A 13079-nucleotide genomic window follows, 5' to 3' on the forward strand; every position below is an offset into this window, starting at 1 on the left:
ATTTTTGGTTTTCTGCAGCGGAACTTATTTGGTTTACGTTGACGGTGACATAAACAAGCCAGTGATGAAGGACAGGGAATGGGAACCGAATCGATTCCATTTTGACAACGTGGCCAAAGCGATGTTGACGTTGTTCACTGTGTCCACTTTCGAGGGCTGGCCTGGACTCCTCTACGTCTCAATAGACTCGAACGAAGAAAACAAAGGACCAATTCACAATTACCGCCCCATAGTAGCCGCCTACTACATCATTTACATCATCATTATCGCATTCTTCATGGTTAACATATTCGTCGGTTTTGTTATCGTTACATTCCAGAATGAAGGCGAACAGGAGTACAAGAACTGCGAACTGGACAAAAACCAGAGGAACTGTATGGAGTTCGCCCTCAAGGCCAAACCCGTCAGAAGATACATTCCAAAGCACAGAATCCAGTACAAGGTTTGGTGGTTCGTTACGTCCAAGCCTTTCGAATACGCCATTTTTACTTTGATTATTATCAACACAGTCACATTGGCTATGAAGTTTCACGGACAGCCCGACGAATATGGTAGTGTTTTAGATTACTTGAACATGATCTTCACGGCGGTATTTGCGATGGAATTTGTTTTTAAACTAGCAGCCTTTAGGGCTAAAGTGAGTATTGGATACCCGACAAACGGAGGGAAATATTTTGGTTATACTAAAGCTTTTAACCATTCTATATCCTTTTCCTTTTCTAAACTATAATTTTTAGAATTACTTCGGAGATCCATGGAATGGTTTTGACTTCATTATCGTCTTGGGGAGCTTCATCGATATAGTTTATCAAGATGTTAGCGTAAGTATCCTATATTAAAAAATACCTCATCAATCATTGTCGGGATATTCATTATCCTCCTACTTTTTTTCTTTTTAGCCAGGTGGCGATAGGAAAATCAAGTTTTCCGGAAATTTCTTCCGATTATTTCGCGTCATGAGACTTATAAAACTGCTGAGTAGAGGCGAAGGCATTAGAACCTTGCTATGGACATTTTTTAAGTCTTTCCAGGCTCTGCCCTACGTAGCTTTGCTTATATTGATGCTCTTTTTTATTTACGCAGTTATAGGGATGCAAGTAGGTATACATTCTTTTATTTCGATTTCGGTCAACTATTAAAAATCTATTACCGAATTTCTATACCTTGTTTATTATTTTTCAGTAGATAAAAATATTTAGGCTTACTTTTCTATTTGAAACTGCGTTAATGTAAAATAAACCTAAACAGAAATATTAAAACTTTAGAGTTAAGAATATAAGGGGATTAAAAGCTCCGGAAGTCTTTTTTCGAGAGAATTTTTTTATGGGAGACTTAAAATTATAGTTGCCAATTATTTTGAATACGTCCCTGACAGTTGCGCTCAAAAAATTGTAATGCATTAAGTCTGAAATCGGTGAGTTACATAGAAATGTACTTTTGCAAAGGTGCTGCGTGATATAAAATAAATATTAAGGTTTTATAAAATAGAATGGGTGTCAGTAAGAGTGACATTAAGTTGATTTTATGTTTTGTTTGACGATATTCGGTTTTATTTTCTCACTTTCTGCTCGATCAATCGAATTTACAGTACAAAACCTGTGGCCGACCTAGTTGTTGCCCTCCAACCTCCAACCATTCAATTTCCATTTTAAAATAAAACTTATACAGGGTTTAGGAAATAAAATATTATTTTAATGTGCAACTGTAATTATACAGGGTAAGTCTTAAATAAGTGCAAATATTTCAGTGCACTCAGTCAAAAATAACCGAGATATTTTAATTTGAAAATTAAAAAAAAATGATTTTTGGCTTAAATTTTGAGAACCACTGCATTATTTCTGTGTTTTCTTTCTTGCAAATTTAATATACCACGTAAGTTGTTATATTATGAATATATTATTTTTTTTAACTAAAAATTAAAAAAAATTCTAAAATTTTTTTCAAATTTTCCAAAAATTTCAAATTTTCAAAAAAAAAATTTCGCGAAAAAAAACCATAGACATGTTTCTGAGCTCAAAATATACTACCCCTAAAACTTACTTAAGACCCTGTATAATGTAATAATAAGATAACGTATTAAATATTTTTTAGATGTTTGGGAAAATCGAAAGCAACGACATAGAATCAGACTCTTCCCTTTCCAGAAACAACAATTTTGCTTCATTTTTTCAAGCGGTTTTGGTATTGTTTCGATCAGCTACAGGTATACTGAGTCGCTTTTAAATAGTTATTTCCATGCAAGAGTTAACTAAGTAGATAATTACTAAAATAGTCATTGTTGAAACTAAAAGACTTACGGACTTACTTGACAAACATAAAAAGCATACGCAATGAGGTGAAACAATCAAGTCGGGCATTGCAGATCATGTGTGGTCTAAGCACCACAACATAAAATGCTCCGCAGCCCGGGTTGTCCACAAAAGACCCCACTGGAAAAGGCGCAAATCTAAAGAAGCCGTATTCATATCTAGCAATAATCGAATCTTTAGCAATCCAAGTATGGAAATTTCAACAATATAGTTCACACTTGATAACGGTCAGTGATACTTCTGATCGGAACGTTGTGTACGCATAATAAATAAAGAAAATGGAAGTCCGAAATTCTTTTAGTTTTAATACTGAATCATTTTCTACCACGTTCATAGTCATTGTTACTTGGCTTTGATATTTGAAAATTGTTGCTGTTAATTATTACGGGTATTTCAGGTGAAGCATGGCAAGAGGTCATGATGGACTGTGCGGATACGAAGAAAGCTAGATGTGATAGGAGACTCAATCGTTCATCAACCGACTCCCCATATTGCGGATCGGATTCTGCGTATCCATATTTTATATCTTTTTACGTTTTATGTTCGTTTTTGGTAAGATCCGTATAGGAGGACGCGACTCAATATTTACTCGTTGTTTCCTTTCCAGATCATTAATTTATTCGTAGCGGTTATCATGGATAATTTCGATTATCTGACAAGGGACTGGTCGATTCTGGGCCCCCACCATTTGGACGAATTCATCAGGTTGTGGAGTGAGTACGATCCAGACGCAAAGGGCCGCATTAAGCACCTGGACGTGGTCACGTTGCTCCGGAAAATATCACCTCCCTTAGGTTTCGGTAAACTCTGTCCCCACCGCGTCGCTTGCAAACGTTTGGTGTCGATGAACATGCCTCTGAACAGTGATGGTACCGTTTTGTTCAACGCCACGTTGTTCGCGGTCGTGAGGACGTCATTGAGAATCAAAACCGAAGGCAACATAGACGACGCCAACGCCGAATTGCGCGCGGTTATCAAGAAGATCTGGAAACGGACGAGCCCCAAGCTTCTTGACCAGGTGGTTCCCCCGCCAGGCGTGGACGACGAAGTCACCGTTGGCAAATTCTACGCCACCTTCCTCATTCAGGACTACTTCAGACGCTTCAAAAAAAGAAAGGAGCAAGAACTGAAAGAAGGGGACAAGGAGCAGCACAATACGGTCACTCTACAGGCTGGACTAAGGACACTTCACGAGGCCGGGCCTGAATTGAAGCGAGCTATCTCTGGAAACTTGGACGAGTTGATTGACGATAATCCAGAACCTATGCATCGCGTAAGTTTAGCTAGAATGTAGAATGTATGGGAGGGGGTTAATCACCGCGACATATTTTCTACAGATCTATTACGTTCGCCTTTCTTGACTTATAACTCACCATACAGTTTCAGGGCTTTGACTAAAACCGGTATCTGAGACGGCTTCACAGAGGCCAGCTACTTGATCTTGCATTTTGTGTAAGACCAAAACCAAGACCGCAAGTCTAAGACTAGCCTAGCTCACCACAATACTCTTTTTTATTTTTTATCCGCTACCGGACAATTCAAAATAAAATGCTGCTGTTAAAAATTTATCTTAAAAATATTCGAAAAATCTGACAAATCTATTCTAAAAAGATTTAAATCTTCCTCTATTATTTAAAAAAGTTTTCGAAAAACTTCAAACTCAAATAACTTAAATCATTAAATAATAAAAGACAAAAAAATGCTAAAAATATCTTTCATTTAAACAGAGGAATCATTCACTATTTGGAAGCGTGTGGTCATCGATGAAGAGAGGACACAGCTTCAGCCGAGCCAAGTCGCTCAAACTGAACTCCACGCAAATTAAGATCACTCCTGCTTCGAGCATAGACTACCTGCCGTACAATTCGATCAAGAACGCGGTTACGGAGGGCATGAACCACATCACTTCGATGACCAAGAATGTGGTCCACAACAGAGCAAGCGCCACCTCATTAAACGACGGCTACAGGGATGAAGAAATTCCTCTGCAGTCGCTAACCAACTTGTACGGCGATCCGGAGAAGAACACTTACACCATAATCGAGTAAGCCCAAAAATAGAGCTTTTTTCGATCTAGTTTCTACATTCTACCCTTTAATAACATAGTAAATCGTTAAAATAATAACTATTTAATTTTCAGATGTAAAAAATGCCGTTTAACTCTAAATAAATAGAATAAAACCTCTCTCAAATAGTATTTCAAAGTTTCAAAGTAACTGTGAGGTAAAGTTTTTAATTTAGCTACCGTACTAGGGTTTCCATACGTCCGAATTTACCCGGACATGTCCGGCCGGAATTTGAAAAAAATTTCCGGGAAATCTAACCATAAAAACAACTTAACTTTGTTAAATATTTTAATCGTTACCATGGGACATAATTACTAAACAGACATGTTGGCGTTTTATGAATATAAATCTGTTCTACGATCTATTACAGTGACAGCTGTGCCTGTTATTTTCATTCACGTAGTTATTGTATTTTCTGTCATTTTTTGAATTGACTTGTTGGACGGACTTTAGCTTGTGCTAATTGTATATGCAACGGGTAAATTGGTTTGGATGTATCGGAATATAACGTGCAATGTGTAATTTTACCAACAAAATTAAGCATTTGAAAGCAGCTAATGAAACGCTCAAAATTTCCCCAAACTTGACATAATAATTAAACTAAATAATTTTGTTCGGAATTTTTAAAAACTTGCATGGAAACCCTAGATCAAGCTGTAGTGTATTTATTTTAAACCAAACGGTATTTGATTGGAAGAACATTTTTTTTTCTAAATTCTGTCTTAAATGATTTAAAGAAAGCAATTCTTTTTCAGTAAAACTGGTTTTCTACACCCTGGCTACAAGGGTAAGCGTAACAGGGCGTGATATTGTGTGCTATCTTACAAAATCTTTTTTGGTTTGATTATAACAGACTTTGTTTGAGTTTTCCTTATTTTTTTCTTTTAATTTCAACTTTGTTTTTTTTCGCTAACCAATCGTGTATTGGATTGGTAACCGATATAAATTGGGCTCGGGAATGGTGTTGAGGGTGAAGTGCACCCGATCTGTTGTTTATGTCGATCGATTCCGATATGTATTAACCCGAAATGCAGTGCTTTTGATTGAGAGGGCCCCTGTTTTTGATGGATCATCCGAGTCCGCTGGCTCGCCGGAGATACAAATTTGTTAGATTTACAAGCGATTTAAGCACAAAGCTATTCTTGACTCCATATTCCCGGCTGTTGTCTTGAAAATTTAATTATTATATCGATATAAATTTAATAAATCATGTAACGAGTTATACAGGGTCAGTTATCTAGCTGTTGAAGCTTTTGTTTTGAATAGTAATAATTTAAATACACTACTCACAAAAAGTATCCCATAATTTGTTATTTAGAGCTATACAGGGCGTTTCAAAAAACATGTACGATCTCTCGTGGGGAGATTTCTCTTGTAAAAATAAGATTTATTTTTTTTAGTAACATAGGTCCGATTCTGCATTATTTCATAGCTACAAGCATAAAGTGTTCATCTTTTTTCTATTTATTATAATTTTCTTCCAAGTGCTTTTAGCGATTCGAATGAAATTTTGAGGGTTAAACTTACTATAAATAGGTCTTTTATTATAAATATTATATTATTCGATTTACTATTTGTGCTATTTCTTTAATTTTCTTATATATAAATATTCATAAAAAAAATATTGTTAAAAAAAATAACGAACTAAAAAAATCCAGCGGTGTAATAATAAATTATGCGATACTTTTAGTGCATATAAAAAATCATATATTTGACCTACACGACGAAATAATTATAATATTATTAATTATCTCTTAGTAATTTTACGAGTCGACTAAATAGCAATAAAATGATTAGCTAGTAATTTAATAATTTAAACATTCCCGAGACCAAGCTGTGCGTAAATTTGTTGCGTTCCGCAGTCTTCAGGGCGACAATCAAGAGCTGATGCCGCCCACGCCACCGCCGAGACGCGTCAAGATGAACCTGAACAGCCCCTCGTCGCCGGGGGCTCAGCAACCTTCGTCGGGGGCACCTGCAGGCTTTACTCGCATAGCAAGCGGCCTCAAGCTCGCACAAGCACAGGCCATGGCGGTGGCCGGATTTCTACCCGCCCCCCCGGAGTGGCCATGCGACGATGGTTTGGTGTCCAGCGGCCTCCACGCGCTCCAGACTGCTGCCGATTTCCAGCTGGGACCCGAAGAGAGGCTTATGCGCTGCTCCCTCCTAAACCACAGGGCTTCTTTCCACGGCAGAGGTTAGACCTTGGACCATGTAACAATTAGACGGCCACCTTTCCCCGCAGCAACCTGTAACCGACATACAATGACGATATAACATCACTCGTGGGCAAAGAATATGACGGGTAACGGGTTAACATGTTGGTATTGAACAATTAATTGAAGGAGGTTGTCTAGTTTGCATATGTATGGTCTAAGCAGTGTTGCCAGTATTGAAGTATTTCCTTCAATATGAAGGATTTTAAAGTCAAATTTCGTCGCTTGAAGAGCTGAAGGATTTTTATCCAAAAATAAGACACTATGAAGGTTTCTGACAGGTTTACACAATAAAAATTGTTAAAATATGTAGTAAGAGTATCTATTGTTTTTGCTACATCTATTTTTTCACTTTAACGGCGTTTAATTAAGGATGTCTCATATTAAAGCAATGCTGCTGTCATGTTGATACATTTTTATCTTTCAACACACGTCTTATTACACACACACCATAACTAAACTAAGGTTCTTGATGTTGAAAAGAAATAAATAGGTAAACGGAAAACATATCTAATAAGTCAGGTGATCATGACGTCCTGCACGATTAATTATTCTCGGTTCAAGTAGTTGAATTTTTTAAAACATACTTTTTAACACTGCTATCGAGTTTCTGTCACAGCATTTTGAATCGTGTTATTTTTTTTAATAAAAAGTTAATTTAAATGCATCGGTGTCCAAAAATTACCAGAAATAAGTTTATAAAATTTTTGTCTAATTATAAAATAGGTAAAACAGGAAATTTGGAGATTTTTCACAAGATCTGGAATTTTTTGTGATGTTGAAGGAATATGAAGGTTTCTTAAGAGTCCGTTGAAGAAATTCGCTCGAAAATTTCTGGCAACACTGGGTCTAAGTTTCTTTCAGCGGCAGAACTTAGACCTTAGACCAACTAGACACACACCTGGACCCACCGCTCTATGTAACCAACATAAAATCACGATAATATAACGATACCCGATACCCGGGGGCAAAAATACCATTTTTCCAATGACTAAAGAATACAAGGAAAAATAACACCCGAGACCAAACTGTGACCATTCTTCCAAACAGTGCCGTGGCACACTTTTTTCTTAACATAGATGTTTGAAGCGATATTTATATTTTTGATAAATGTTTTCACTACGCCTATGGTGTATCCGATGGTATGTAAGTAGTATGTAAGTACATATAATATCATAAAAATAATTATCGAATTCATTAAAAAAAACGCTCAAAAGGTGGAGTGGACTGTTTATTTCCCTATAAAACGTAACTCCTGGCTCTTTCTTATCATTGCGCCTTTTACACTTGAACGCTGAACAAATTACCATCGTAATAAAGTTTATACAAAGTTTACTACATAACTACACATAACCAACTGTTAAAAATCGCTGATAACCAACTGATGACTCATTCTTTATTTAAAAAAAATGGCGGCTAAGATCACAAATTCTGCTGCAACCCGTATATGGGCGTTACATATCCTTGTATTCTTTAGTCATTGCATTTTTCTGTCATTTTAAGCCAATGACTAAAGAATCCAAGGACAAATAACGCCCGAGAGCAAATTGTGCCGATGTCACCAAACAGTGCCGTGGCACATATTTTTCTTAACCTAGCTGTTTGAAGCAATATTTATATTTTTTGATAATTGTTTTGACTACGCCTATGGTGTATCATCCTAATTAATTACGAAAAAAACGCATTAAAATGTTAACAAAAGGTACAAAACTAGTATCGACGTATAGCACATATCAAGTACACAGGCCCGTTCCTGGGGTATCTGGCGCCTACGTGCAGCATTCTTTGGTGCGCCCTTTTTATATTTAAATCAATTATATATTTTAATCTTAATCTCAAAAATTTAAAGAATTTATATTCTGCGACAAACAAGCAATATGTAATTGGAAATGTAAAAAAACTATTCTAATTAAAGTATAAAAACATTTATTAAATAAAGAAAACAAACAAAAACCACAAAAATATTTAGTAACAAAAATAGTACCCTAAAGAAAAAAACTGACCCATTTTATATGAACAGTGCTTTCCAAAAAATCAATAAAATGAAAAATATACGAAATAATATACATGCACTGATTTCTGTCGAAAATCGACAACTATGAAACTTTGATCCCTTCCCCGACACAAACGGTATATTGTGAGACAGGAAATTGTAGAGAGAAACAAGCCCTATAACGTAGGATACAACATTTTAATAAACAGTGCTTTCCATAAAATCAATAAAATGAAAAATATACGAAATAATATACATGTACTGATTTCTTTCGAAAATCGACAACTATGAAACTATGTTCCCTTCCCCGACACAAACGATATATTGTGAGACAGGAAATGGTAGAGCGAAACAAGCCCTATAACATATGATAGAACATTTTAATGAACAGTGCTTTCCAAAAAATCAATATAATGAAAAATATACGAAATAATATACATGCACTGAGTTCTGTAAAATCGACAACTATGAAACTGTGATCCCTTCCCCGACACAAACGGTATATTGTGAGACAGGAAATGTTGAGAGAAACAAGCCCTATAACATAGGATACAACATTTTAATGAACAGTGCTTTTCATAAAATGAATAAAATGAAAAATAAATAGATGAGATCAATGTGTTGCCGGCAGATTGCCCTAGACTTGTTTATTCGGTGCGGCCAACGCAAAAAAGACGCTAAGCAAACTTTATCCTATGATGTATGTTTAAGTATTTGTTTATTAACAAGAAAGCGCATCGGTTTTTTGTTACAAAGTACTGATTGACATTTTTTTACGCCCCCAAAATGTTGCGCCTACGTGCGTGCACGCACTGCACCCTCGCCAGGAACGGCCCTGCAAGTACATATAGATGTTAATTGAAATTGAAGAATAATTATCGAATTCAATAAGAAAATGCTAAAAAGTTGGAGCGGACTGTTTATTTACATATGAAACGTAACTCCTGGCTCTTTCTTATCGCTGCTGCTTTTACGCTCATTGTTTGCCACCAAAAGAAATGTCTCTAAGGTCACACATTCTGCTGCAGCCCGTATAGGGGCGTTACATGTCCTTATATTCTTTAGTCATTGCTGTAAGCAAAGTAGTCTTTCAGACCTAAAATGTCTTCTACGTCTAGACAGATCGGCAATGAAGGCAAGATTATCAAGGAGGGTGTCTAGTTTGCATTAGTATGGTCTAAGCTTCGTTCCAAGTTCCAAGGCGGAAGCTAGACCTTGGACCATGTAATAACTAGACGCCCACCTTTCCTCGCCGCTCTACGTAGTCAACATAATATCACGGTATAATGTTACTTGTGGGCAAAAAAAATTAAAACCTAATATTTTTGTCTCTTTTATCGCCGTTTTTGACACCGAAGCAAAAATTGCTAAGGAGGTTGTCTAGTTAACATATATGGTCTAAGGGTTAGACAACCCTGTGTCCCAAAAACGATCAATTTGGGGATATCGGATAAAGGCGGACTCTGACGACTCGTGTACTTGGCAAGTATTTTTTATTGGCATACAGGGTCCGGCGAGAGTGCAGCGTAGATCCTATAATAAATAACTTATAAATTTTGTATAGATATAGATACCCGACGCACCCTGTATACCAGTTACAAATGTTTGTCAAGTACATGAGTCGTCTGATAACACCAAACCTATAACATTTTTGAAAAATAAATCTCATATCAGTTATAATATATTAGAAATAAAATATCATGAATAATTATTATAAAATATATCTAAAAAAATACACCATCTTCTAGTATTTCTATAAGCGTTACAGTTGATAGCTATCTGTTTTTAAAATTAACCTGTTTTTTAATTAAAAGTGTTAAAATTAAATGACCAAAATAGAATATTTTATTAAAGTTGATATCTGGGTGTACCCCATTTTGATGTGTTCTCCCCAAAGATATGAGGCGGGGAGAATAGATTAACACATAACACTTTGACAGACAAATTTCTAAACTTGTTAATAATTGGGCTTACAAGTAAAGCTTCTTGTACTAGTTTTATACGTCCGTTCAGAGCAATCTCTTGCATGTGTTATAGTGTGACCTTTAAATAAGTTAAAACAGAATTAGTTCAAAGTAGTATGTTCTTTCTACCTTCATATCTTTGATTATTTACCCCTGCTGTACAGTGCATGGCCACATTCACAGAAATCAACAAGTCCAGACCTATTTCGTGGATCGCGTGCCAAGAAAACTAACAAAAATATCCTGTTCAAACGGGTGGCAAACATTTCGGGAGATTAATGTTTTTTTTGTTGAAAATAATGGTTTAAACTCGATAGGTTTGTCCGGCCCTTTCCAGATAAGACTTCGGTATTATTAAGGAAAGCGTGTGACATAGATTTCTGTGAATTATTTTTTTTAATCCTATAGCATGATTTCTATTTCCTGCTTTTGCTTTTCCTATGTCAAGCACCGAAACCCACTTAAACTTGTCTTGTATTCAAAACGAGTAAGTAAGAACCTCTTAAGTAAGAAAATCTTATTTCTAACCAGTATTTTCTTATTAATCCAATTAAAAAAGGCAAAGTTTACTGGTAGATGTCTTAACTCGCTTCAAGGTGTAGCTTAAGCGAGCTTCTGCTGGTTAAAGTAGATATTTAAACTTAAACCACTACGTACTGGCAAATGTATATTAAGAGCGCTTATTTTTCTAGTTCCTCAACAACCTGGTGAACCCAACGGTCACGTAGCTAACGAAAGGCTAACTCACTCGCTGCCCGGGAGCCCTGCAGAACGTAGGCCAGCATCCTTTGAAGTTGTCGGTTCTGCGGAGAGCCTGGTAGGCCGGATTTTAGCAGAACAGGGTCTAGGTAACGTTTGTTCCATGATGTCCCATGTATAGATACGAACAGAGTGATATTAGAGGTGTTTCAGGTAAATACTGCGATCCGGAGTTTGTTCGAAACACCTCTAAAGAGATGCAGGAAGCTCTGGACATGACGCCGGAAGAAATGGACCGTGCTGCTCATCAGCTTCTTCAGCAGGAGCGACAGCTGCGGAGTAGGGCTGGACAATCGAGCCCCATAGAATGCCCTATGCCCAGCCAAAATTTATAGCACCCCATTCAAGAACCAGTCGCCACTCTACCAAGTGCCTAATTATTTCTTCTGGTCCAAGGAAGACTAAAATTATTATTAATGTGTAGTTTTGTAACCTCCGGACTTTTTGTTTCGATGGATTGTTCCTCGAGAACGATCCGCCAATGGCCAAATAAAATGAAACGTATTTTTTCTTTTGAAAATATTTTGTGCGGGGGCGAAAATTGAGCGTTTCTATATTCGACAGTACGCCGCTATCAAATCAAAAACGAACCTACATATATTTATCCTCAATGTACTTAAAAGTAACGAGAACAAATAATTATCCAATCACGTTTTCCTGTATTACGAAATGCATTTTTATTTAAACCAATCGTATTTACATATTGATGTGTAAAGTGCAGTAACCTAAAATCTTAATCATCCTTTTAATATACGAGTATTTTCAAAAGATCAAATAGTATTTTACAATTCGATATAAATATATAAAAACAATTAATGTACAGGGTGTGAAAAATTAGGAACTGTCATTATAATTTTACGATATCGATTGTGTCAAAATAGTTACTAAATAAATAAAATCGTTTTTCTTTTTCTTTTCATTTTTTGTTCGATATAAACCATAATATAATATATTATATTAAATTGTATAAAAGAAACATTTTTATGTTAACGTTTAATTAATTGTTCATGCGCACAAAATGGAAATTTAAACAAAACAGATCTGTTATGGGATAAAGTCATTGTTCATTATTTCTCTTTCGATTTATTGTTGTACATAATAAATTATAATTAAAGATATATTATAAATATTTTTAATTAGTAAACACAATTTAAACGAATGGCATTTTTATTCATTTGTACCATTTTAATATCGTTTCAATATTACAGTCTGGATGGCAAGTTTATATAAATTTTAGAACTGCACAAACTCCCAAGACTGTGTTAAAAATTTGAGCTCCTGGACATAGATTTCGACACTTTTGTCTAGCCTCAGCACCCAACTATTAAACCCGACCAATCACGTTAGAGTTTTTGACAAAAACCAATGAATTAACACGCTCCAAATAACAACGCTAACCAACCTGATTGGTCAAGCTTAATAGTTGCCTGCTGGGGCTAGACACTTCTGATTTCGACAGTACCGAGACACTCACAACGATTTGTTGGTGGTTTTATTTTTATTTTAGACAGTTGGTATTTGCGATATAATCAATACAAATAATGGCTAACTTACTGCAATGATCACATGAGTTTCTCAGTGAGTTCATTGAACTATATAAGAGTTTTCTTTGATTATGAGCGAGTAAAATGAAAAGAACAGTGACAGAGTGGAAAAATAGAAAACTTCAAAGAGGTAGACGATGGACCAGTACAGTAACAAAAATAGTCAATTCACGTAGAAGTGTTTACAGAAAAGATTTATCGAAACTTAGTTAATATATTCGTTAGGGA

At 35.9% G+C, this 13079-nt stretch overlaps 1 protein-coding gene across 4 annotated transcripts in view; it reads left to right on the forward strand.

The window, feature by feature from the left end:
• The window catches only part of LOC115882483 (muscle calcium channel subunit alpha-1), a 57941-nt gene extending 45531 nt beyond the window's left edge, over positions 1–12410 (forward strand). For 2 of the 4 annotated variants that reach the window (XM_030900556.1, XM_030900557.1), the window contains exons 20-29: positions 19–637; positions 738–821; positions 900–1097; positions 2092–2203; positions 2707–2861; positions 2917–3582; positions 4037–4353; positions 6238–6572; positions 11241–11396; positions 11461–12410. In XM_030900556.1, coding sequence (XP_030756416.1) covers positions 19–637; positions 738–821; positions 900–1097; positions 2092–2203; positions 2707–2861; positions 2917–3582; positions 4037–4353; positions 6238–6572; positions 11241–11396; positions 11461–11642 — 2824 coding nt within the window. In that variant the 3' untranslated portion in view covers positions 11643–12410. The remainder of the gene's footprint in view (positions 1–18; positions 638–737; positions 822–899; positions 1098–2091; positions 2204–2706; positions 2862–2916; positions 3583–4036; positions 4354–6237; positions 6573–11240; positions 11397–11460) is intronic. The other 2 variants (XM_030900555.1, XM_030900558.1) reach the window with 1 other exon arrangement.
• Positions 12411–13079: the final 669 nt, after the last annotated feature.

This window comes from Sitophilus oryzae, unplaced genomic scaffold, assembly GCF_002938485.1.
Source record: "Sitophilus oryzae breed Bouriz unplaced genomic scaffold, Soryzae_2.0 scaffold_177_pilon_pilon, whole genome shotgun sequence".
NCBI classification, from domain to species: domain Eukaryota; kingdom Metazoa; phylum Arthropoda; class Insecta; order Coleoptera; family Curculionidae; genus Sitophilus; species Sitophilus oryzae.